General features: G+C 40.6%; 1 protein-coding gene across 9 annotated transcripts in view; it reads left to right on the forward strand.

The window, feature by feature from the left end:
- The window catches only part of STXBP5 (syntaxin binding protein 5), a 503632-nt gene that overhangs the window by 424453 nt on the left and 51350 nt on the right, over window positions 1-27829 (forward strand). For all 9 annotated transcript variants that reach the window (XM_073672694.1, XM_073672695.1, XM_073672696.1 and 6 more), the window contains 2 exons: window positions 2699-2850; window positions 22393-22458. In XM_073672694.1, coding sequence (XP_073528795.1) covers window positions 2699-2850; window positions 22393-22458 — 218 coding nt within the window. The remainder of the gene's footprint in view (window positions 1-2698; window positions 2851-22392; window positions 22459-27829) is intronic.

Raw genomic sequence — 27829 nt, forward strand, 5'->3', positions numbered from 1 at the left:
ATGAATAGAGCAGCAGTGAACATGAGCAGCCATTGCTGCATTCATACGTGGCTATTCAGAGCCCTGGTTCTTGGGATCAATGGGGGTCCCAGCAATCAGGAAGTTATCCCTGATCCTATTGATAGGGAGAACTTCCAAACTTGAGAATATCCCTTTAACTGACTGTTCTGGCTTTACTGGAGCTAAAGGAGGGAGGAGATGACATTAAACTAGTAGGTGGAAAAGTGCGCTGAACTGCCTATTCATGTCAAGGGTGCACCGACCGCTTCATTGTAATTTTTAAATTAAAAACCATTTATGGCAAATGCAGCAAAGGATTTGAACAGTAAGCCCACATGCACGTGTTGAGTATTTGGTGAGCTTTTTACATCCGTATTTGTAAGCCAAAACCAGGAGTGGGTGATAAATACAGAAGTGGTGACGTGTTTCTATTATACTTTTCCTCTGATTGTTCCACTCCTGGTTTTGGCCCCTTTAATTTCTTTGGCTGAAGAGTAAATATCTAAATTGCTTGTCCCATAACCAACATTTATCACCTAATCACTGGATAGATGATAAATGTTTGACCACTGTGGGTCCAGCTGCCCGGAGATTTATTGCGGAGTTGTCAGAACTCTCATTATTACTTGAGGAAGATGTAAAATGGAAGCTACAGCAGGTGGGATGCCTGAATTTGTTTGAGCGGATGGCAACCTGGTGTAAGCTTGGGGGAATTAAATAATTTATTGTTAAAAATATAACTAAATAAAGAAAAAATATATAATCATAGTGTAAGCCCACTTTACAGGTGCTTTTGTTGTTGGAAATGAAAAGGGGGGCGCCATTTGCCTGATCTGCCTAGGGCACCAAAATACCTGGTCCCGACCCTGCGCTTTGCCATATGTCTATACAGTGTGATATGTCAGAAGGTAATTGTTGGAGGTTTATGTATGGGGATGCTTCCAATATATACCTCTGCCGAAGGCTCTTAGTGTCATACGAACAGATGTGACTTTTTCAGTTTGCAGCGCTTTCTAAGCTGCCTCCCAATATGTGACGGCTCCATCAAGCTGACACATAAGTCCACAGTAATTATTTTGGGTTATCAGTAAGCTGGTGGTGGTCAGAGTGGAGCTTGCTTGTAATTCATCTTAATGAGTGATGTGTGGAGCAGTTGATAGTGTCAGGGAGCAGAGCAGTCTTTTTAAGCACAGATTTAAGTCCCTTTTCTAGCAAATGGCTTCTTTACATCCCATCTATCTGTCTTGTCACTTTCTAATTGACTGATTTGTTTACTGTATTGAAAGAACTACTGAACAGAATCCAACAGGGTCGGAAAAAAATCTGTAAAATGTTGCTTGGTGTGATTTTCTTGTATCTTATACATTATCTTGCCAAAGAACTATATTCTTGTCTCATAACAATACTGCTCTAATGCCCTTTTTACTTTAAAGATTATTGTTCATATGGAATCTGCAATATTACTTTGTAAAGACAAATTAAATCCACCATAAAAAAATTAGAATAAGAAATTTAGACACCGTATAGTATGAATACAAAAATAGTTTTTGGTTAGTGTTTTTTTTTTTTTTTTTTTTCCAGATTCACTTCCTACACTTTTGTGGTGTTTTTCTTTTTTACAGCAAAACTATTAGGATTAAAATAAGATCTAAATAAGTTAGCTAGACTTTTTTTTAGACTGATCCCTGTAGTAAGACTTTTCAGGACTTTTATCTTTTTAAAATTAAAATGTTTTGCATGTAGCCAAAATGAATGAGCATAATTAACATGCCTGAGCTATTGTAAGGTACTTCAAAATCGCTTGAAGTTGTGCACTACTTTATTTTATGCCCCCAATGTATCCCCCTGGGGCCCTTAAGACTTTTTGTAAATACCTTGTCTTACTGATAATGCCTGTGAGCGGCGCTATCGGTGGCCACTCACAGGCATCATGTGACCCCGCGCTGACGTCACGACAAGTAAGGCATGACTCAGCGCTGGGGTCCCCGCGGTGGCTGCTGGGTTGTGGGCAGGGTTACCCCCCCCCCCCCCCCCGCGTCACACCCAGCATCCACCGAGCGCTTTCCCAATGAATGGGTAGAGGCAGAGCACGCGGTGGATGCTGGGTATGACGCGGGGGGGGGGGGGGTAACCCTGCCCACAACCCAGCAGCCACCGCGGGGACCCCAGCGCTGAGTCATGCTTCACTTGTCGTGACGTCAGCGCGGGGTCACGTGATGCCTGTGAGTGGCCACCGATAGCGCCGCTCACAGGCATTATCTGCAATGGAAGGTATTTACAAAAAGTCTTAAGGGGGGGTGGTAATCTAAAGTAGTGGACAACCCCTTTAATTTTCATAAATCACGATCATTGACGTACATTTGTCCAAAGTCCAACCTCATCCACAGTATTCTTCCTTGGAGATATACTTAAATCTAATTACAGTGCTGCTGTTTAAGGATATTTACACTCTTGGTCTCGTACAGTATTTGACTGCACTTTCTTTTAATTACTACATATATTTTAAAGCAATTATTAAATAATTTCTATTTGATTTACAGATGATCTAGCAAAGCCATGGAAATTGAAGTCTAATCATCATGATTTTTATTCATTCATCTAAAATCAAGAAATATAACAAATCTGAAAATATAGCCGATAATATATTCTAAAATATTTATATATTTTTTTTATTTTATTTTTTTAATCTCAACTTCAGAGTAGTATTTGGAAACTGTAATGGTATTGCAATGGTGGACTACATTCAGAAAACAGTGTTGTTAAACCTTAGTACAATCGAACTATATGGCTCAAATGACCCATACCAGAGGCAACCACGTTCTCCACGCAAAACAAGGCATCCGTCAGGAGGTAAGGAGCCTGCACTGTTTGCACACTATGTAATCTTTGGGTTTCAGCTATTTGCTGAATTAAAGGGAAACTGTCAGTAGGACCAACCCTCCTAAGCCATCTATATGGTCATGCAGGTCTTAGGAAGTTGTGTAGAATGATACATTGACGTCTGTGATTTGATGTGTTATGCTAGAGAAATCAATGTTTGCATAATATGTAAATGAGCTGCTAAGATCTATGGGCCGGACATGGATCTCCCTGAGAACCTGCTGATAACCTCCAGAGCTTATTTTAAATTAAAAGAGGCATTACCAGTACAATACATGTAATGACTGACCGTCTTATCTACATTTCTCACACTGGTAGCGCCCCCTCTAATTTAAAATGATCTCTGGAGGCGTATTCTCAGAAAAAGGTATGTCTGGCCCAGAAATCTGAAAAGCTCATTTACATATTAAGAAAAACATGGGTTTCTCTGGAATAAGACATTAAACCGTAGATAGAAAGTGGAATGAAATGATAACTTAATATGACCTGCATGCACATATAGATGACTTAGGAGGGTTAAACCAACTGACAGATTCCCTTTAATGCTATTAAAGATGAGATGTCACATGTAAGGTTTTCTTTGAGCATAAAATATATAATATGTACTAAAATAAGTATAATGTATTTAATATTGATATTTTAATTTACTGTAATATTTTTCATGTGTGTCGTTTCCATAATCAGGTTTAACACAGATGAAGCAATTAACTGCATTATCTCAGGATAAGAACAGCTGCTTTGGGTGCAATATAGATTTAATGATCTATCACTACAGATAGGAATGTGGCACTCACCAGCCATTTAAAAATTATTATTATTCTTCATGTATTTATTAACCATTAAAAAATACTGGCTGCAGTGGAGGTAGGTGGGATCATGTGGACTGCTGCTGTTTCGCATATACAGACGGCCGTTGTCCACACGAATCTTGCTAGCTTCTGTTTTTAGTAGTAAATAAATACATTTTTTAGCAGCTGGTGAGTGCCACTTTCCTTTCTGGATTAATATACTGCAATAGTCTATGCTAAGTTGAGCACCACGAGATCCATTTCAGCTGTATGGCGAATCGTGTATCACCTTTGCACCTTGGGTGTTTTGATTCCACTAAACGATCTTTTTCGCTCCATATTAGACTTGGATATTATAATGACACCCTATTTATAGTTCACGTTACTCATTTAGAATTAGTAGTCATCAGGAATTGGCTCACTCATATGTTCAATCCATCATTCATGTAAATTACTTTGGGGAACATACTGTTTTGTACTATAAATGTTTATCTATTTTTTTATTCTAATAAAGGCTCATTTATATTGTTAAAAATAATAGATTTCTCTGTAAAACTGCAATATTAACATTATTTTCAAAGATCAGCTGATTTATACATGGCAGAACTGACGTTGGCAGGTTTTTGCTATTAAATCCAAGAGCCGCATAATGTATGGGCAGAGAGCCTTGATCCAGGGATGTCATTTATTACACTGGGTGCTGTAGTCTTGATACAATCAGTGTTTTATAACCAGGTGATTATCACTAGGGGACTAGGTCTCACGTGCTGGCCAGTCAGACTAATCTGTGTAACCCCAGCCCCACCACTGATTGACAGCTAGCTGACAGTGTGCACACTAAGCTGCCAATGCCAGTGGTGTGGGAGGGGTTATATACAACTCGGCATTCTGACCACTGCTTTATCTACAGAAGAGAAAACAGGGATTCTATGCAAACTACAGCAAGCAGTCCAGTCAGTGATACATTGCTGGAATCTGGCTCTCTGCCTCTTCATCAACTTTTTCACACCACTATATAGGTCCCTTTTGTGTGAGAAATTGTATATTTAATTATATATACATCTGGTGTATTTGATATATTGCTCGTACACACAACCTATTTTGTCGGATGAGTACCATCCAGGATTTTCGCTCGTACCTATGATATTCTAGGGGGCTGTGCACATGTCTGATTTTTTTTCCACAGACCAAGTGGTTGGCGGAAAAAATCTGTGACGTGTCCAATTTTGATCTAAACTTCTATGCGTCCTTTTTTTTTTTTTTTTTCCTACTCTCCACATCTGAAAAAAACTGATGGCACTCAGATCAGTCTGATCAGAATAACTGGACCATTTTTCTCAGATGTGAAGAAAATGGTCGTGAGACCCTGCCCATTGGTTGAATTTAGACATGTGTCACAGTCCAAGCACAGCCTGCAAAGCATGGACTGGCCACTGTTGAGGATCCAGCCGAACTGTCCTGAATTTGGGGAGCTATCCCGCTATCTTACTTGAGGTTAAGGGACACAGATAACTGCTAAATATAACGGTGGAGCAGGGAACCATCAGATCCACCTCCACCCTTCAGTCTGGAACCGTGATTATAAGGATGTTTCAATTTAGCCTTAAGAGAACCTGTTATGTGAAAAAAATTATTTACCTGCAGATAAGCAGGTAATCTGCAGGTTAATAGCATTCTGACACTGTTTGGCCGCTGCACTAAAGGCACTGCTGCCGCAAAGAAATTAACTTTTTCATACAGTCATGTCGTCAGTCACCGCTAAGTACATGGTGAGTGGCGGCTGTAACCAGACCCTGGCACTGACTGACAGCCGGCTCTGTACTGATGCACTGTTGAGCTGGCTGTCAGTGTTGGGACCTGTTTACATCTGCTGCTCACTATCTACTGAGCTCAGCTGTAGCCAGAGGAATAAAGTTAATTTCCTTGCGATAGCTGGGCTTTCAGTACAGTGTATGCACTATTTTAGAATACTATTAACCTGCAGAATAACCCCGTATCTGCAGGTTATTGGCATTTTTCACACAACGTGTTCTCTTTTAAGGTACATTCAAACAAACTTATTTTTGGTCTGTATACTGTCAAATGTCAGCATGCAATAAGTAGTCTGGTCTAATTTATTGGTCAGACGAGTGCATATTAATAGCAGATGGTTCCTGCACCCATCCACTATGTGGACAGGCACAGGGAGCTGCGCACAGAGCCATTTTCTAAATTACGGACGTGACTGGTACAAGTTTTACAATGGCAACATGAATATAGTATAAAAAAAAGAATTGTAGATGCACTCGTCCTCTGACCCACAATAACTATAATAACCCACTAACAACCAGTGATAACCCTTTAATAACTAGTTATATGTTATTGGTCGCAATATGGGTTCTATGATATTTTTTGCGCAGTTTCTGGCTTGCGACCATCTCTCAGAGCGCAATGTGCCTCCCAAGGTAAAAAAGGTTGGGGACCACTGGCTAAGAGTATGCGTAGGCATACATGGTTCCCGAAGCAAAGATTGTTAGCTACCCTAGACCTGGTTGAGACAGACTGGCTTGTCTTAGACATGTCTAGTAAGATTCTACTAAATTTTGCATTCCAATTTCTACCTGTCTTAGTTTTCTACTACAAGATCTTCGTTCGCAGGATGTATCTGGCAAAATTCTTTGACATTCAGGGGCTGAACGACTTCATCTACATACTTTATATCAATCCTTGATGTTGCGTGAGCAGAAAGGCAGTATAATTAAGAGCTCAGCCCGAAGTTTATGAGGAAAACAGAGCTGTAGAGCTGCTGCTTTATTCGCACAGGTTTACATACAGTGGGTATGGAAAGTGTTCAGACCCCTTTAAATTTTTCACTTTTTGTGTCATTGCAGCCATTTGGTAAATTCTAAAAAGTTCATTTTTTTTCTCATTAAAGTATACTCTGCACCCCATCTTGACTGAAAAAAACAGAAATGTAGAAATGTTTGCAAATTTATTAAAAAAGAAAAACTGAAATATCACATTGTCAGAAGTATTCAGACCCTTTGCTCAGTATTAAGTAGAAGCACCCTTTTGAGCTAGGGCTAAAGGCTAAAGATAACTGCAGTTTTATCTGTCGTTACTAAAGTGTAGAACTATGGAGTGAAATCCATAAGGTTGCTTCAGCACAGTGGCTACATATACTCCTCAACATTAAAATTGCAACACCAAGAAGGAAAACTCATGGAGTTATGCAAATCACAGGATTAATAGACATGTTAGTATATGCAAATGTTAGATGGAAACAAAAAGTTCAAAACATCTTGATTTATTCAGTATCAAATATGAATGCCACATGCGGAAATACACTCACTTGCATTCCTTGGCATGCTATTAATGATTGTCTAAAGAATACTCTTCCTCACTGAATGCACTTGGACACACAAATAGTCAAGATCGGCTTCTGGCAGCTCCCTTTGCAATTGATGACGAATGACGTCCCAGATGTGCTTGTTGGGAGACGAGACCGGTGACACTGCAGGTCATGGTAGCACGTTTAGGCCACACAAGCTGCTCATAGCGGCATGAGCATCATGGTATTGTCTTGTTGAAAAACTACTCCTGGTATATTTTGAAGAAAGAGTCGCACCACTGGTTCCAACACTAAAGCAATGTAAAGCTGAGAGGTTTGTGTACCTGGAATAAAAACTAGCAGAGTACGGCTACCGTACGTTATGGCACCCCACACCATAATCCTTGAAGTAGGATTGATGTGACATTCACTGATAAAGTTCTCTTTTGACATTGCTTGCGTGGTGTCCAGATGGAGATTGGAGGTTGAAATGGAGGTCTATCCTCTTCAGCGATAAGTCCTGCTTTTGTCTTGTACACAATGATAGCCAGAGGTTGGTCTGGAGACCATGTAGGCATTGCCTTGAAAGAGGGCTTTACGAAGAAACATCACACCAGTCCTAATACCGGGATTATGGGTTATGGGGTGGCATAATATACAGACCCCTCTAGTCTTCTTCCCAGATGTATATAAGTGTCTGTGTGTGGGGTATTTCTTAGCTTGGAACATTTCCATACAGGCTGAAACGTTTCTTTCGTCATTACTATATGGAGGAATAAAGGACTTTTATATGGAACTTACTGATGAGCGTTGTCTTTGATTAGTTTTCTGGATTTTACATTGAGTGGGTCCCTCGGGTACATTTTGACTATGTCTCTTTATTATGCCTAATGTGTGCCTACTGGGAGCATTTCTCCAAAGTGCGGCAGGAACAGGTTTTCAGCACAATACTAGACCGCATGTTGTTCATGCTGTCAGCATCCTGATTAAGTTCTAAAAGTGCTGCCATGACCTGCAGAGTCTCTCATCAAACACGTGGGATGTCAAAGTCTGCAAATGCAAAAGAAGCTGTCAGCATTGGATCTTGAGGATTTGAGTGCTCAAGTTCATTCAGCGTGGCAGAACATCCCTCAGAAAACCATTAATAGCCTCACTCATGGTATGCAAAATCATGTATGGTGTTGTATTTCTGTACATGGTTCTTGTAGGCGATACTGAATAAATCGAGATGTGAAGAGGGCTCGCTTAAGCGACAGATCTGTGTGTAATTGTCCTTACTGTTTCAACATAATTTTGCTAAAGTTACTGAAAAAATATAATTGGCTCAATCAAGAAGCTTTAGTATGCCAAATTAATATCAAGCGACTCAATTAGCGAGTTCATGATGGTTCTCCTGCAAACAGCACAGATGGTATTACAGAAGACTTCAGCAAGATCTGGTAAAAGCAGAGCTTGAGATTTCTCAGACTCTTAAGGAACAATGTATCAGGCTATATTAAGTGACTCCTCTCTACTGCAATCAAAAGTGTTAAAGGGGTTGTCCACTACTATTCAAAATAGCCCAATGTGTTTTTATGATGAAAAGAAGCTTCTTTCTAATTACCTCCCACTGGTGTTTCTGCCTGTGAGCGGCGCTATCACTGGCCGCTCACAGGCATCACATGATCCCCGGCTGCAGCCGGCTCTGACATCCGCTGATGTCACGTCAAGATTCCCGGTGCAGCTGGGGGTCTCTAATGCATTCCACGGTGGATACTGGGCTGTGGACGGGGTTACCCCGCATGTCACACCCGGCATCCACCGCACGCTCTCCCTCACCCCATTCATTGGGAAAGCGCGCAGTGGATGGTGGGTGTGACGCCGGGGTAACCACGCCCACAACCCAGCAGCCACTGTGGGGACCCAGTGCTGAGTCACGCCTCACTTGACGTGAGCGCCACTCACAGGCAGAAACAGCACCAGAAGGTAATTAGAAAGAAGCTTCTTTTCATCATAAAAACACATTGGGCCATTCTGAATAGTAGTGGACAGCCCTTTTAATTTTTAACTCTAGGAAGTTTATAGACTCTGGTGACTGGGGCAGAAGAATAACTCAAACATAACTAAGCAAATTGAATTTAGTTGTGGAAATGTGTGTTCAGTAAGCAGAGAGTTGTATGGTGTTTGGAAGCAGCATTTTATGGGAATGGAAAGGCCATCTCCAAGGCATCATACAGCAGTGTCCTGAATTGGTGTACGTCACTCCTCAGTACGTTTAGGAACTGTATTCGCTAAGCATGCATCGTTTCAATGTCACCTGTTATATGGCAAAAGGTGCAAGAAAAGAGCAGCTGTCCCATTATTCATGTTTCTCCTTGTAATTTCACATTGTTTTCTTTTCTTATGTGTTCTCACGTTGTATTTTTATAAAGATGACATTTCTTTTTTGAAGTTTTCTTTTTCATGTTGTGTATTGTTCTGTTGTCTGTCTTTTCCTTTTTTCCATCGCTTCACTAAGGCATGCTGACTGTGGCTTCTTGCATGTGCGGCTTTTCTAGCTTGTATTCTGAGTCTGTGAAAAAACTGCGCTCCTCTAACTTAAGTAAGTCAACTCCTGACAATAAACCATGATACTTTAACCCTTGTTTAAAGAGAATTTGCTAGCACTTTCTACCACCCAAACTAAATACAAACGTGTGTTGGTTATACAATTGCAATTTACACTATAGCTTTATGTTCAAAGACCACAAGTGAAACCTTTAAGGGATTATCTGGTCTAAAATGAAGAGTCTACGGTCACAGTGTGGCTACTGACTTGTGAATCCTCCCAGTGCACACAAACTTTTTTTTATTCTAGACCGAACAACCCCTTTAAACATTAAAACTGCTCTGTTGCAGAGAAATTTAGACATGACATATTAATGAGGCTGGTAGTGCTTTGTCTGAGATGGACTTTCTGTGTCTTGGCTCCCAGCTCCATTCTTAGCCTATGAGCTCCTTCACACGTCAGTCATTTTTCTTGTACGCAAACAGATTTTCATCAGTGTTTTTGATCCGAGTATCATTCAAGTTTCTCCTATGAAATAGTCCATGAAAAACTGACAGCATACATATTGCATCCAATTGTTTTGCTTGGACCACTTTGTCCAAGGAAAAAAATCGGACGTGTGAGCTACCCATAGACTTTCATAGGTTCAAGTGCTATCCATGAAAAAAAACATGGATAGCAATCATACACGGAAAGCTGATGCCTGAACGAGCCCCAACTCCGCTGTCCACTAGACGACTGACATGTTGCTGCAGTTCTGTCTAAGGCCTTATTCACACATTCGTGTTTTAACACGGACGTGAAAAATAGTACCGTTGTCATCAGTGTTGTGCATCAGTGTGTCTTTTTTTTACCATCAGTTTGTCATCAGTATTTTTGCGGTATGGTTAAAGAATGAAATGAATTAGAAACCTTCTATACTTTGCAATGTTAACACGGACAGCACATGGATGCCTTCCGTGTGCTGTAAGCGTCTTTCACAAACTCGTAGACTGGTCTTTGTCATCCGTGTTGCCGGACGTGTCTGTCTGTTTTGCAAGGACACCTGGTTCGTGAAAAAACACTAACATGTGAACTGCAGCATAGATTATAATGGGTACACGCTGTATCCGTGAAAAAATCTGATACAGCACGTACGTGCAACACGGATGTCTGAATGAGGCCTCACTGTCACCTGCTGGAGGGCAGAGTTAGGCTGAAAACGGAGCCTTTAGCCAAGGCATAGGAAGTCCTCCATTCTGCCCTAAGCGCTTCCAGCCTCATTTGCATATCACTTCTAAAGTTGATTTTTCTGCAACAAAGCAGCACTTTTATTTAATAAAGGTTTCGTTTCTGATCTTAGAACCTGCATACGTGTAATATGTGGGGATATGATGAGGTAATGGATTCTCTTTTAAAATATGCTTTGTACTGTTATTTGATATGAGAATCAATATATAACATTGCCTGAAAAACCACCTGTACAGATGGTGTTTAACCCTGTAAATAAAGATATTTTATGATGCAGTCCTTTATTGTTTTTCTTCAGGAACATTCCGTTCACAGCCTTCTGACAATCTGCTTGCTGGGGGAGGGACCCTATGCTCCTATAGTTTTGGCAGTTTGGACCAGCAGCATGGTCGTAGACCTGGTCCAATCTGTGCGCTCTTCCAGAGGCAGCTTCGTCTCTGGAGCTCAGGGAGGCAGAAACTGGCCAGGTTCAGAGCAGCGCTTGCTAGCTTTAAAGCATAGAGCATGCAAGTTCTCCTTGCCTAAGAAACAGGCTACCTCTAATAGTTTTCAGAGGTGTCCAGTAACGTAGGCAATGAGCTGTACACAACAGAATTAACAATCCCTACGTTCTTGAGAATGGAGAGGATTTTAAATATAAGGTGAATTCTAAAGTTACTTGTTTTAGCAAACATTTTACATTTTATGTATTAAGATGAGAGAACCCCTTAAATTATGCTATGATTTTGTTGGAGGTACATGGAAAAAGAACAATATTTTTTGCAGTACGCAGCTATCTCATAAACTACAATGATGTGAAAAAGTGTTTGCCTCCTTCCTGATTTCTTATCTTTTGCATGTTTGTCACACCTAAATGTTTCAGGTCACAAAATAAATTTAAATATTACACACAGATAACACAAGTAGCACAAAATGCAGTTTTTAAATGAAGGTCTTTATTATTAAGGGAAAAAGAAATCCAAACCTACAGGGCCCTGTGTGAAAGTGATTGCCCCCTAAACCTAATAACTGGTTGGGCCACCCTTAGCAGCAACAACAGCAATCAAGCGTTTGTGATAACTGGCAATGAATCTTTTACAACGCTCTGGAGAAATTTTGACCCCCTCATCTTTGCAAAATTGTTGTAATTCTGCCGCATTGGAGGGTTTCCGAGCATGAACTGCCTTTTTACGGTCATGCAACACCACCTCAATCAGATTAAGGTCAGGACTTTAATTAGACCACTCCAAAATCTTAATTTTATTTTTCTTAAGCCATTCAGAGAGATGGACTTGCTGGTGTGTTTTGGATCATTGTCCTCAGTATTCTCCCAAAGTCTTGACAATCAGCGTGTTTTCTGGCAAAACTGAGACGAGCCTTTGTTTTTTGTTTTTTTTTGCTCAGCAGTGGATTTAGTCTTGGAACTCTGCCATGCATGCCATTTTTGCCCAGTCTTTTTCTTATGGTGGAATCATGAACACTGACCTCAAATGAGGCAAGTAAGGCCTACAGTTCTTTGGATGTTGTTGTGGGGTCTTTTGTGACCTCTTGGATGAGTCGTCGCTGCTCTTTGGGTAATTTTGGTTGTCCGGCCACTTCTGGGAAAGTTCACCACTGTTCCATGCTTTATCCATTTGTGGATAATGGCTCTAACTTTTGTTTGCAGGAGTCCTAAAGCTTTAGAAATGGCTGTATAACTTTTTTTCAGACTGATAGATCTCAATAATTTTGTTTCTCATTTGTTCCTGAATTTCTTTGGACCGCAGCATGATGTCTAGCTTTTGAGGATCTTTTGGTCTACTTCACTTTGTCAGGCAGGTCCTATTTAAGTGATTTCTTGATTGATAGCAGGTGTGGCAGTCATCAGGCCTGTGTGGGGCTAGGGAAATTGAACTCCGCTTCCTAAAGATGCAAATACCGTATTTTTCGGACCATAAGACGTACTTTTCCCCCCAAAAAATTTTTAGAGGAGAATGGGGCTGGGTCTTATGGTACGAACATAGCTTACCAGGGAGTTGCGGTTGTGGTGGATTGGGATCACAGGAAGCAGGGGGTCCCTCCGTTTCCTCCCTTAGGAATCCGGCGGCAGCAGAAGAGTTGAGGTGCAACGGGGCCGGTGTCGGCGGTGAGGCCGAGCGGGCGTGCGCTGCTTTTTTGGTGGCCATCTTCCTGAAGCTTGATCTACAGGAAAATGGCCGCACATGTGCAAACTGGGAACTCAACGGCCATTTCCATGAGGACCTTGGCTTCAGGAAAATAGCCGCCAAGATCCCAGTCTGCGCATGTGCTGGCTCGGGCAGCCTTTTTTCTGTAAATCATAGCTTCAGGAAAAGCAGCACACGCCGCTCTGCCTGACCGCCGACATCCAGACACTGGCCTCGCAGCATCTCACCGCTTCTGCTGCCGCCACCTCCGGGTTCCTGAGAGAGGGACCCTGCTTCCTGAAATCCCGCTTGACCACCACCGCAAACCCCCGCTGATGGGGCACCGCATTCTCCCACCCAGGATCCGTAGCATTCTTCCACTTCTGCCGGCTTCCTGAGGGACCACTCCTCCTGTGACTCCCACTCCACCGGCCCCCATTTAAGATACCTATTCGAACTATAAGATTTACCCCATCTTATAAAAAAAAGTTTTCCTATTTTCCACCCCAAAATTTGGCGTGCGTCTTATGGTCCGTGCATCTTATAGTCTGAAAAATATCATATGTGATAAATCACAGTTAATTTATAGATAAAAAGTATGAAGGCGCTGGTCTGAAAACAGACAACCAACCACAGGTTGACAGATTTGGATGAATCCAATATTAAAAGTAGATATAAAAGGTGTCCTGCGCTAGTAAGATTAGGCCTTAGTATAAAAGTAAGATGGTTAGAATAATGCAAATATTAAAAACGTGGGTATGTTTATACACAATGTTTATTACGGTTAATATCACATTAAAATAAAGAATATAAAAGGGAAATAAAAGGTTAAAATGCAATTCCTGAAGGGTAAAGTGAAGCTCTATGCGGGATTTCTTTTTGCAGTAGACCCGTGGGCTTTTGAGCTGATTGGAGTTGAACGTTGTGGGGATAGTCCAGGTGGTTTCCTAAGTTAAAGTGGAGGGGGAAAAGGAGTTAGTGAGTGAACTTACTCACCACATGGCCGGAAGGGAATACAATTTTACCTGGTTTAGGTGTGAATCGAGGTTGAATCCGTAGGGTGAGAAAATTTTGATAGTCGTGTTTTGTAGTACAACCCCTGGCAAAAATTATGGGATCATCGGAGGATGTTCATTCTGTTTAATGTTGTTGAAAAAAAGCAGATCACAGACATGGCACAAAACTAAAGTCATTTCAAATGGCAACTTTAGGGCTTTAAGAAACACTAAAAGAAATCAAGATTTAAAAATGTGGTACTTGGTAAGGGTAATTTTTTTTCAGACCAAGATGAGGGAAAAAATTATGGAATCACCCTGTAAATTTTCATTTCCAAAACTAACACCTGCATCAAATTAGATCTGCTCGTTAGTCTGCATCTAAAAAGGAGTGATCACACCTTGTAGAGCTGTTGTACCAAGTGGACTGACATGAATCATGGCTCCAACAGGAGAGATGTCAATTGAAACAAAGGAGAGGACTATCAAACTCTTAAAAGAAGGTAAATCATCAAGCAATGTTGCAAGAGATGTTGGTTGTTCAGTCTGCTGTGTCTAAAATCTGGACCAAATACAAACAACATGGGAGGGTTGTTAAAGGCAAACATACTGGTAGACCAAGGAAGACATCAAAGCGTCAAGACCGGAAACTTAAAGCAATATGTCTCCAAAACAGGAAATGCACAACAAAACAAAATAGGAACGAATGGGAGGAAACTGGAGTCTATGTCTGTGACCGAACTGTAAGAAACCGCCTAAAGGAAATGGGATTTACATACAGAAAAGCTAAACATAAACCATCATAAACACCTAAACAGAAAAAAACAAGGTTACAATGGGCTAAGGAAAAGCAATCGTGGACTGTGGATGACTGGATGAAAGTCATATTCAGTGATGAATCTCGAATCTGCATTGGGCAAAGTGATGATGCTGGAACTTTTGTTTGGCGCCGTTCCAATGAGATTTATAAAGATGACTGCATGAAGAGAACATGCAAATTTCCACAGTCATTGAGGATATGGGGCTGCATGTCAGGTAAAGGCACTGGGGAGATGGCTGTCATTACATCTTCAATAAATGCCCAAGTTTACATTGATATTTTGGACAGTTTTCTTATCCCATGAATTGAAAGGATGTTTGGGGATGATGACCTCATTTTTCAAGATGATAATGCCATAGAGCAAAAACTGTGAAAACATTCCTTGAAAGAAGACACATAAGGTCAATGTCATGGCCTGCAAATAGTCCGGATCTCAATCCAATTGAAAATCTTTGGTGGAAGTTGAAGAAAATGGTCCATGACAAGGCTCCAACCTGCAAAGCTGATCTGGCAGCAGCAATCAGAGAAAGTTGGAGCCAGATTGATGAAGAATAGTGTTTGTCACTTAAGTCCATGCCTCAGAAACTGCAAGCTGTTATTAAAGCCAGAGGTGGTGCAACAAAATACTAGTGATGTATTGGAGTGTTCTTTTGTGTGTGTGTGTTTTTCATGATTCCATCATTTTTTCCTCAGAATTGAGTGATTCCATAATTTTTTCCCTCTGCTTGGTCTGAAAAAAATTACTCTTACTGAGTACCACATTTTTAACCTTGATTTCTTTTAGTGTTTCTTAAAGCCCTAAAGTTGCCATTTGAAATGACTTTGTGCCATGTCTGTGATCTGCTTTTTTTCAACAACATTAAACAACTGAATGAACATCATCCGAGCCCGGTGATTCCATAATTTTTGCCAGAGGTTGTAGTAAATCCCAGACTGTGGACGGATGTAAATGATAAATGCTGGGATAATAGATGATTGACAGGGCTATAGCTCAGAAAAAAAACAATATTTTTTTAATATTATATAGCACTAGCTCCTGGGGAGAAATTGCATTAGATAAGTAACATGTTCCTTTCCTAGTTGGTGGTAGTTATATATGGAATAAACACGATGAACATCTCATATGAAGAACATGGCCTGGAAGGTACTGAGTAAGATAAGTATTAGTTTAGGCTCAGTTAGGTACATAAATAAATCAATAAATGAGTGTGTGGGTAGTGGTGTATTATACAATAAAAAGGATTCAGTTATCTTTAGGACGTGTATATAAAGATTCAGGGCTGTGCAGACTTGAAGTGGTCACTGGAGAGCTGGTTTAGATGGTGATTATGCTCTCCTTGTATAGCAATAGGCGTGGTATTGCCTGAGCTGCAACCTATCCTAGGACTAGGATACTAATGATAACTTGCGTGCTGTGGGTAACAATACACCGTTAATTTATGTTTTAAGTGGGGGGAAGGTGTCAATCGCTTTTTCACATAGGGCCCTGTAGGTTTGGATTTCTTTTTCTCTTAACAATAAGCACCATTTAAAAACTGCATTTTGTGTTATGTTATCTTTGTCTTATATTGAAATTTGTTTTGTGATCTGAAACATTGAAGTGTGACATACATGCAAAAGAATAAGAAATTAGGAAGGGGGCAAACACTTTCACACCACTGTATATATTAGGTGTTGTCTAGTCTTGTGTCAAAAGTTTGCTGCCACTTTGTGACTGCATACTGCGAATTATGATAGTGTGAAATGTGCATGCTGTCGCGACTTCCTGGTGTGAGCGGGTGGTCATATGACTGCATGTATGAGATTTGCATACTTTCATCCAGTCATGTGCCGACTAGTCTCATCCAGCTTCTCTAGATTCTCTTCTATTGATAGAAGTTGAACATGTCTAGTTGGCACATGACTACAAGTAAGCAAATTACATATACACTGCTCAAAAAAATAAAGGGAACACTCAAATAACACATCCTAGATCTGAATGAATGAAATATTCTCATTGAATACTTTGTTCTGTACAAAGTTGAATGTGCTGACAACAAAATCACACTAAAATCATCAATGGAAATCAAATTTATTAACCAATGGAGGCCTGGATTTGGAGTCACCCCCAAAATTAAATTGGAAAAACACACTACAGGCTGATCCAACTTTGATGTAATGTCCTTAAAACAAGTCAAATGAGGTTCAGTATTGTGTGTGGCCTCCACGTGCCTGTATGACCTCCCTACAATGCCTGGGCATGCTCCTGATGAGGTTGCGGATGGTTTCCTGTGGGATCTCCTCCCAGACCTGGACTAAAGCATTCGCTAACTCCTGGACAGTCTGTGGTGCTACGTGACGTTGGTGGATGGAGCGAGACATGATGTCCCAGATGTGCTCAATCGGATTCAGGTTTGGGGATCGGGCGGGCCAGTCCATAGCTTCAATGCCTTCATCTTGCAGGAACTGCTGACACACTCCAGCCACATGAGATCTGGCAATGACCTGCATTAGGAGTAATCCAGGGTCAAACGCACCAGCATATGGTCTCACAAGGGGTTTGAGGATCTCATCTTGGTACCTTATGGCAGTCAGGCTACCTCTGGCGAGCACATGGAGGGCTGTGCGGCCCTCCAAAGAAATGCCACCCCACACCATTACTGACCCACTGCCAAACCGGCCATGCTGAAGGACGTTGCCGGCAGCAGATCGCTCTCCATGGCGTCTCCAGACTCTGTCACGTCTGTCACATGTGCTCAGTGTGAACCTGCTTTTATCTGTGAAGAGCACAGGGCGCCAGTGGCGCCTTTGCCAATCCTGGTGTTCTGTGGCAAATGCCAAGCTTCCTGCACGGTGTTGGGCTGTGAGCACAACCCCCATCTGTGGACGTCAGGCCCTCATACCACCCTCATGGAGTCGGTTTCTAACCATTTGTGCAGACACATGCACATTTGTGGCCTGCAGGAGGTCATTTTGCAGGGCTCTGGCAATGCTCCTCCTGTTCCTCCTTGCACAAAGGCGGAGGTAGCGGTCCTGCTGCTGGGTTGTTGCCCTCCTACGGCCCCCCTCTACGTCTCCTGGTGTACTGGCCTGTCTCCTGGTAGCGCCTCCAGCCACTGGACACTACGCTGACAGACACAGCAAACCTTCCTGCCACAGCTTGCATTGATGTGCCATCCTGGATGAGCTGCACTACCTGAGCAACTTCTGTGAGTTGTAGAGTCCTTCTCATGCTACCACAAGTGTGAAAGCACAACCAACATTCAAAAGTGACCAAAATATCAGCCAGAAAGCATTGGTACTGAGATGTGGTCTGTGGTCCCCACCTGCAGAACCATTCCTTTATTGAGGGTGTCTTGATAATTGCCAATAATTTCCATCTATTGTCTGTTCCATTTGCACAACAGCATGTGAAATTGATTGTCAATCAGTGTTGCTTCCTAAGTGGACAGTTTGATTTCACAGAAGTTTGATTTACTTGGAGTTATATTCTGTTGTTTAAGTGTTCCCTTTATTTTTTTGAGTAGTGTATATAGTCATGTGACCACCTACTCACACCGGGAAATTGTGACCACTTGCACATCTCATGCTATCAAGATTCTGCAGTCACATACAGTGACTTCAGTCTTTTGGCCATAGCCTAGACATCTCCTTTAGTGTTACTAGATTAGGGGAAAAAAACGTGTTTTTTTAAGTTTTGCATTGAAATAAATGCATTATAGTACAGGTGCACTTTCAATAATGAAAACTCAAAGCTCTTGTGCACAGCTTGGGACAACACCTTGTAAATGCTTTATTCACCTGTTTAAAAAAGAAAAAAATCTGAATCGTTTCAACAAAGTCAGATCCTAGATTTAACAATCGTTCATGTTCTGATGGCACAGTCTCTTTAACTGTACTGCATTTTGCTTTCTTTCATATTACTTGTAAAGGACTACATGTACAGGTGCAGACCCCAAACCGCCGCTAGTTTTGAGATAGCAATCCTATCACATGTAAAGTGGTTGTCCACAACTCTTACAACCCATTCTCAATCCCTTTGTTTCCCTCTCCTCCAGTACAATAATACCTAAACTCTCCACCCCACCCCATCCCCGTTGGTGGCCGCCATTCCAACCTTGTTGGCAATGGATCTCCCCTGGGATTGTATGACATTGGCCACAGTGATTGTGTGACAATCGGCACTGGCTTTACTCTCCCGCCTTTGGACAAATCAAGACATCTGGAAGAAGCCTGGGAGCAGCAGATCTCACTTCCTCCAGATGCCAATTACGGTAGGAGAGAACGGTGAAGCCAGTGCTGATTGGCAGTAGTAACCGCGTGATATAACTATCTCACATGATCCCCAGGGAGAGCCAGTGCTGACACCACTGAAACACCACCAGCAATGGAGGAGAGTATAAATGTTATTATATTACTGGGGTGAAACATAACGATTCAGAGGGGGTTACCCGAGTAGTAGACAATCCCTTTAAACTATTTATATTGATTGGCCATTACAAGTTGTTGGGTGACCAAGCTATGCTAATAGCCTAAATGAGATACAGTAGTTTGCTTGGTGCTTGCTGCATCTGTATGAGGCCCTGCAGACTCTGCTTGGTAACAGCTGGAGAGCCACATGTGGTTCTCCATCCACTGAAGATGAACACATTTGTAGTTTGTGTCTTGATATCTTTAAAATACAATAGCCATGCGTAATACAACGGTTGCATAATTTCTAGATGTTTGTCAGTCAAACCCAATGTTTTGCTTTTTAATTGTGAGAATTTACTTAGTCTTAAAGGGGCAATTATTCTAAAAGGTTAAAAAGCTGTGTAAGAGAAGGATAATTGGATGCTTGCTGAGTAAAATTAATGAGCCAGTGTGTGTAGGATCAGTGGTCATGTCTGTTGATAATATACTAGATGCATACGTTTAACCCCATAATGGACTGTGGATATGCCTTAACTTGTCATTAACCAGCTTTATTTTGCCTGTAAAGTAAGGTCATTCTGCAAGCATTGCTAAAATCTCCATGACTCTGCTAACTTAATCAGAAGGATTTTAACCCCTAGGCAAGGTGAATGTCCCAATTGCACTAAGTATATATGAAGACCAACAAAGAAAAATATGCTGAGAAAGTACTTAATAAAAATAATACAAATCTTTATTAATGAATTTTAGCTTGATAAAAAGGAAGTTTGAAAGGATATAAATGAAAAATCAAACATGGCTACAAATATACAGAAGGTGGGTGAGCATCAAGCAGGGTAAATAAATTTATATAAAAATAAATATTTTATTATAGTAAATAGATCATGTGAAGTGTACCTTTTAAGAGTTGTCCACTACTAGGACAACCTCTTCTTGATCTGAATGTTTGGCCCCAATAAAATAAAAAACTTATACTCACCTCCGATGCTGGCGCCGGTCCAGCGGTGTCAGCGCTCGCGGTCCTGGGGCTCCTTTGCTGATGTTGTGACACGTGATGCCGGTGCCCACTTGGCGCTGGCGTCACTGTCCCCGCCTTCGTACGAACTGAACATAAAGAGGACGTCCAGCCACAGCTGATCCCTTGCTGCTTCTTCATGTTCATTTTGACAGGAGGCCTGGACAGTGATGCCAGCGCTGATTGGGCACCACATGTCATTCTACCGCATCACAGCCCTGGGACCACAAGAGCTGACACCGCCGGAATGGCGCCAGCATCGGAGGTAAGTATAGTTGTATAATTATATTGGGGCCAAACATTTAGTTCAAGAAGGGGTTGTTCTAGTAGTGAACAACCCCTTTAATGATCACCCAAATATGAAGAAATAGTAAAACTGAGTATGATGAATCAAGATAATGGATATGAGAGAGTTCACTAATCATATTTGAAAACAATAGAGATGGAAAGGAAGAAAGTGCCAACACTATTATAATATCCTAAGAAGCATATGAATAAATATAACATGCAGTAATGCAAAAGTTTAAGAGGACCCCTGATGAATCATTAGTGAAACGCACGTCGAGTGTGGTGGGTGAGCATCATCTTTGCACTTGGTCCACTATTTATCCTCTTAAACTTTTGCATTACTGCATCTTATAATTATTCATATGCTTCTTAGGATATTATAATAGTGCTGTCACTTTCTTCCTTTCCAGTTTTATTGTTTTCAAATACCTCTGTGATTAGTGCCTTCTCTCATACCCATTACCTTGATTCAGGATACTAATCATTACTATTTCTTCAAACCTGGGTGTTAATTAAGGTACTCTTTACATGTTCTATTTATTATAAAAAAAAAAATATTTATTTGTATATTTATTTACCCTGCTTAATGCTCACCCACCATCAATTTATATCCTCTCAAACTTCATTTTTATCATGCTAAATGTCCTTAATAAAATAATACATTATACATAAAATTGTATTATTTGTAATAATTACTTTGCCAGCACATTTTTCTTTGTTGGTCTTCTTGTTAATTGACGGTGCATCACGGGGGGGGGGGGGGAGGAAGCTGTAATTGTTTTAGCACAGAACTCACAGATATGATGAACCTATCACAGTGGTCACAGCTCAGCTAAGGCCAGGTTCACACAAATACAGTGATCTCCGCTGAAAACTACATCAGTGGTTTCTGTTGAAAACCCCGAAAAACAGGACGCCATGTGGAACCCTGACAGATCCCCAACAAAGCAATTATGTATGTAGTTGTGCCTATCTGAAAAATCCTGCCAGGATAGAGGCCAGACTGTGACCCCTTCAGTTTAATAGAAATGAATGGCTCTTTCGGGTGTTTCCCATCAGTGTCCTATTTTTCAGGGTTTCTGACAGAAACACAGATATAGTGCTCAGCGGAGTTCATTTTATTAATGTGAACCTAGCCCAATAGTGAAAAAAGAGCTGTGCTCTCCTGCAGATCCCCATTTATACCTCTCACTTGTGATTTTTTTTTTTCAAACCCTAACGAGGGTTAAGGTCCATCAGCCATTAATCCTACAGAAAAATTAAATATAAAAAGTTAATGCATTATATTATAATTGTTAGCTACAGGCAAAAAAAGTAATAACTAAGTCACTGAAATAGCTTTGGTTTTTAAGGGCTAGAATTCATGCAGGGAAAATGGGTTAAATAAATGTGTTCACTGTATTTAGTATAGGGCAGGGCAATATACAAAGATGACTCTACAGGGTCCACATCACTTTTGACCCTACGTTTAATGACTCTGTTCGGGCTTGTGCCCAAACCCCCTCAAAACGGGATTTGTGCGTGTATGCTGATGGGCCATTGATTACCGTGATGCCGACGGAGTCAGTGTGCTCTATCTTACGTAATTTTCAGCCGTGTATGCCCAGTTGAGGCTGGCAGCAAGACGTAATCTACTAAGTCTTGCTCCATCCTATATGTAGAGTCAAACCTGATGTGAACATAGCCTTCTATGGTTGCATATGGTAGAACCATTTTTGTTAATCCTAAAAGGCTGCAAGTCTGGTGATCATCTGTTAAAGAATAACACATCTTGGATAGAAAGAGCCAAATCTTTTTTTACCTCTTCCACCTTCTCCGTATCAACCAGATCTCTTATCTATTTAAGCAAAGCCCCCCCACCACCTCTCCTAAGGCTTCTATAATGTTTGACCATTACAGTAGCGTTAAGTTATTAATTTAATGAATGTAGGCATCTTCAGGAATGAAATGTCTATGAACCATAGTAATTATTTTATGAATTATTGAACACTGCAATAATCCTTCTGTGATGTTTTATATTTCAGCTGGTCTTTGTGACATTAATGAAACTACCACAACATCAGAAGACCGTTGCAAATCCCCCACCTCAAGTAAGCATATTTTTGTGAGGTTGACTTAATTTGCATGTTTTAATTTCTAATCTAGCAGTATTAATTATTGTGGCTGTATGTTTTAACTACTAAATATAACATATATGCTTATCTTTGTTTAACAGTATAGGTAGTTCTTTTATTTTTATTTATTTCCAATGGGAAAAATAGAAGTACACTCTATTAGCCTTATGTTTTGTAGACCAAATATTAGTGTATTAAAACATAATTTTGCCCTTGCCTGCAAACTTACCCTGATTTGCATTTTTACAAATTGAAAGCTGCATGTATTTATTTACCAGATTTATTTGGCAACCAAAATGGGTGCTTATAGTGTTTTTTCTTTCAATGGTACTTTTAAACCACAGTTCGAGTAGCTCCATGTCATACTTCCAAATTCTTCTTTGCAATAATAGCAAGAATTGCCCAGTTGGATAAAGTCCTTGTTACAAGAAGAGCTTCTATCCACATAAGCATCTATAAAATATAAAAATAAATCTTTGGCAAGCTGAAAAATTAGTAACACTTTTTTGCCTTAATCAATGCTAGAAAGCATTTGGGTGACGTACAGTGCTGTCGTGTCACCCTGGGATGGATGGGATGTCACGGTGATGGCCATTCTTTGAGATCATGAAGTGAAGTGATGCAGAATTTTATGCCACAGGCTTCTCTTTTAGAGTTTGTATAGCTTAGGACAAATAGCAGCGAACCCCTTCTCAGACTCCTTATCTCTTGTCTAGAAGAAATAGTGGTTACAATAAGCACGTCTCACTCTGGAGAACTGGTCCTGTCATGCGCTACACAGGTAGCCTATTGATTAGAAAGAGCACTGTGTAATACTTTGCCGTGTGGTGCCACAAGAGAACTATTTAACACTTTAAAGGTCAATTCGTCAAATAGTTTGCACCAGAGTTCTGGCATAAAACTATTTTAAATTTTGTAACTTTTGGCAATTTTTTTCATTGCCTCCAGCAAGAAAGGGGTTAAGGTTGTTAATGATGAACAAACTGTATGGGATGTCACCGAACAACTAGAATAAAGTATGTAAATGTTTAGCAGTCTTTCGAGTGTTCATAAATTGCTTCTGTTGTATGATCCATCATTACTCAGATTTTGGCTAGCTTAACATCAGCATATGAATTTACTATCAAAATGAGCATATACGTTTTTCCATAAATTAATTTAATTTGTGTCTGACAAGTAAAAAACTATTTTGCAAATGATAGGGATGTTTTAATAAACAATGGAGAGACTCAGCTGGCTAATTCCTGCTGATCCTGCACAAACCGCTCCAGTGTTCTCGGCCATGATTGGAAGCTATGACGTCAGGGTAGTCATGCTATAAATTACATCTCTGTTTTGGTCTTTTGCCTTAATACAGGAATCTGAATAGATTAAAAAAGGTTTCGTGTGGAGGTAAAAAAAAAATACGTAAAATCTTAATGACATTCTGTCTGCTACAGACATAATAACATAGTAGACCTAAACACCAATTCATTGGCCCATAATTACAAAGAATTCTGCAGTTTAAGAAAAGGAGGTTGCTGGTGTAATTTGTGCACAAGCCAGCCAGGAGAGAGTACATAGGAAGATAACTTTTATTAGAATAATAAAAAGGAACAAAGCCTAAATAATCAATGAAACTGGTTAGTGTAATTCATGAATACTGTAGTAATGAAGCAGTCTTATGTATTAACGAGACTAACACTCTAATCACACAAAACAGTGAATCGTTTTGTATTATATATGCTTGCCCAACTGTACCAGTGATCATGTACGATATTAGATAAATATTAGATATTGCCCAATCCGTGCGATGATATTCGACCAACCAAAGAGAGCAGCAGGGACCACGGGCCAGATGCTGGGCTTGCTAATTACCCTGTTGTGCCCCGTGTAGTAGCTCGCGCCCTTACAAGGGCAGTAATAGTGTGTCCCCCTGCCACATGCTACAAATAGACCCCCATGTCCCACCTAACATGTTTCATCTTTTGTCCTGATGAATCATAATGGAGTATTTTTGCGGGGGATTCACAACAGAGACTTTTAGTGACAGGGACCCCTGATTGGGCGTGCGGAGTACTGTACAGCCTGAATGTATGGCGGAAATGAGGGTATGTTTATCCCTAAATGGACAGTGTATATATAAGAGAATTGGTTCAGTCCCTCCTCCCCAGCCTGGGCATCTGACATCAGTCAGGGTGAGGAGTCCATAATCCTCCTAGTTGAAATGCTAACACCATCACGAGACTCATGCTTCTTATTGGGGATGTGCCTGTATAACATGCCTTTCCCTGGCGTGGTTTCATTGATGGGCTTGTCCCGGTCCTGTAATTTTTGAGTATTTATTTTAAATAAATAAACCCAATGGGTTTTATTTTTTCTTCATTGCAGCGCTGGAGTGGGTTGGTACTACTGTAAGATCTCTGCACTTAATATTATACTCTTAACTAGTGTTCAGCGAGTATGTTCTATTAACCCTTTCGCCGAGTATGGTCGGGCCGAGCTCCGAGTATTTACAGCTGCTCGGTGATGAGGTTAAATCGCTCCCTTGTGTATGATTTGCAACTGTTTGACAGCTTTATTACATGTGAGGAATGTCTATTTCTTACACATTCCTCACATGTAATAAAACTGTCAAGCAGTTGCAAATCATGCACACGGGAGCGATTTAACCTCATCACCGAGCATCTGTAAATACTCGGAGCTCGGCCCGAGCATACTCGGACAGAACATACTCGCTCAACCCTACTGATAACCCATCGCCTTCAGCTCTTCCCGAAGCCCCTCCGGAACTGAGCCGCCATCTTGCTACCACAACTTCTGACTGACCAGAAGTCAGAGGCAAGGGTCATAAGCTCTCAAGAGTCTAAGAGCCAGAATGAGACTCCCTGCTCTGCTGTGCTCCCAAACAGTGGTTTTCCCCCACATATGGGGTATCTGCGTGCTCAGGAGAAATTGCACAATAAATTTTGGTGTCCATTTTTTTCCTAGTTACCCTTGCGAAAATAAAAAAAATTGGGGTCTAAAGTAACATTTTTGTGAAAAATGTTAAATGTTCAATGTTTTCTTCCACATTCCAAAAATTCCTGTGAAGCACCTGAAGGGTTAATAAACTTCAATATGGTTTGGGAGCACCTTGAGGGGTGCAGTTTTTAGAATGGTGTCACTTTTGGGTATTTTCTGTCATAAAGGCCCCTCAAAGTCACTTCAAATGTGATGTGGTCCCTTAAAAACAATGGTTTTGCAAATTTTGTTTTGAAAGATTAGAAATCGCTGGTCAACTTTTAACCCTTATAACTTCCCAGCAAAAAACATTTTGGTTCCAAAATTGTGCTGATTTAAAGTAGACATGTGGGAAATTTTATTTATTAATTATTCTGTCTGACATATCTCTCTGATTTAAGGGCATGAAAATTCAAAGTTTGAAAATTGCTAAATTTTCGCCAAATTTCCGATTTTTTTTTTTCACAAATAAACGGCAGTCATATCAAATAAATGTTACCACTATCATGAAGTACAATATGTCATGAAAAAACAATCTCAGAATCAGTGGGATCCGTTCCAGAGTTATTGCCTTGTAAAGTGACACTGGTCAGAATTGTAAAAATTGGCCTGGTCATTAATGTGCAAACAGCCTTTGGGGGTAAAGGGGTTAAAATGTCACATTAGTTGTTAATTGTGCAAAATTAGATAATGAAAAGGCCAGCATGGTGGCTCAGTGGTTAACACTTTTTTGCTTTGCAGCACTTGGGTCCTGGGTTTAAATCCACTAAGGACAACATCTGCAAGAAGTTTGTGTGTTCTCCCCATGTTTACGTCGGTTTACCCCGGGTTCTCTGGTTTCTTTCCACGCTCCAAAGACATACTGATAGGAAGTGTAGGTTATGAACCCCAGTGGCGACTATAATGATATCTTTAAAGCGCTATGGAAAGTATTGTGCAATCATTTTGATATAAGAGCGTAAAATAATTCCATTATGGCACTGGAGTACAATTGCACAAAAATTTTGAAACATTTTGAAAATGATGAATTTGGTTAGATGCCAACCCCCCCTTCCCCACCACCAGGGCTGTGGAGTCGGAGTCGGTGCCCATTTTGGTGGAGTTGGTCGGTATAAAATGGCCCGACGCTGACTCCTAAAATATTTAATAAATTGGGTACAGTAGATCAATGCAGTTTGTGGGGAATATTTTTTCATAAGAATTTGGGAAAGTTATGAAATGTCCTATAATTGTCTGTCCTATTCCTGATCTAAGGGTCTAAACTTTTAGTTGAGAAAAATAAGTCCTACCGTAAATTTATCACTTAAACATGAGCCCTGCCCACCACCTCTAAAGTAAAAAAATAAAGCATAACCCTAAATGTCACTACTAAAACCATTATAATTCCAGAAGAACAGCAGATAGACCATGATGAATCATGACCCTAATGTTTTATTGATTTAAGATCAGATTGATTTTGTAAAATCAAGGTGGATAATAGTCGTGCAAATTTGTATAGCTGTACTTCTCATGTACTTAGATGCAGATACAGTTTTAAATTTATAGGCTCATTAGAAGAATTTTATAGGAAAGGTGCTCTTGGCTGCCAGAGGAAAGCAACGGCCGAAACTGCAGAAGAATAGGATAATCCTAAAACAGGATCTTAAAATATAAAGTGGAATATTCAGCTCTGTACAAAAGTTTTTATTTGACCAATATTTTACCCACATGTGAAAGTGGCTAAAGGTTTGTTTAGACAAGCAGATAAGTGTTTAAAAGATGAACAATGCAATCATACGTCATGACTAACAAACAATGTTAGACAAGTATTTATCCAGGATGAGAATCGTAAATGAAAAGTTTGAGTAGCGATCGCTATATCATACATCTTGCACTGTATTCATAGACAGATGCCTATTTAGGACATTAATTTCCACTTTTTTGTCGGTGAAATAAGCAAACCATCTCCATTTACGTTACACAATTTTCAAAGGCTGTACAAATGTTTTTTCACTCGCCTAAACTAACTCTTGCATGTTGAACGAGTGTTTTTGGATGCACCGTTCAGTTGCTCAATCCATTCACATACATGATTATCGTGAACATTGGGTTGTTAGTAGTGTTGAGCGAGTATGTTCTGTTCCGAGTATGCTCGGGCCGAGCTCCAAGTATTTACAGCTGCTCGGTGATATGGTTGAATCGCTCCCGTGTGCATGAATGATTTGCAACTGTTTGACAGCTTTATTACATGTGAGGAATGTGTAAGAAATAGACATTCCTCACATGTAGTAAAACTGTCAAACCGTTGCAAATCATGCACGCGGGAGCGATTCAACCATATCACCGAGCAGCTGTAAATACTCGGAGCTCGGCCCGAGCATACTCG

The sequence above is a fragment of the Phyllobates terribilis genome, unplaced genomic scaffold (assembly GCF_046119375.1).
Source record: "Phyllobates terribilis strain yellow unplaced genomic scaffold, ASM4611937v1 Scaffold_3__8_contigs__length_932513732, whole genome shotgun sequence".
NCBI classification, from domain to species: Eukaryota; Metazoa; Chordata; class Amphibia; order Anura; family Dendrobatidae; genus Phyllobates; species Phyllobates terribilis.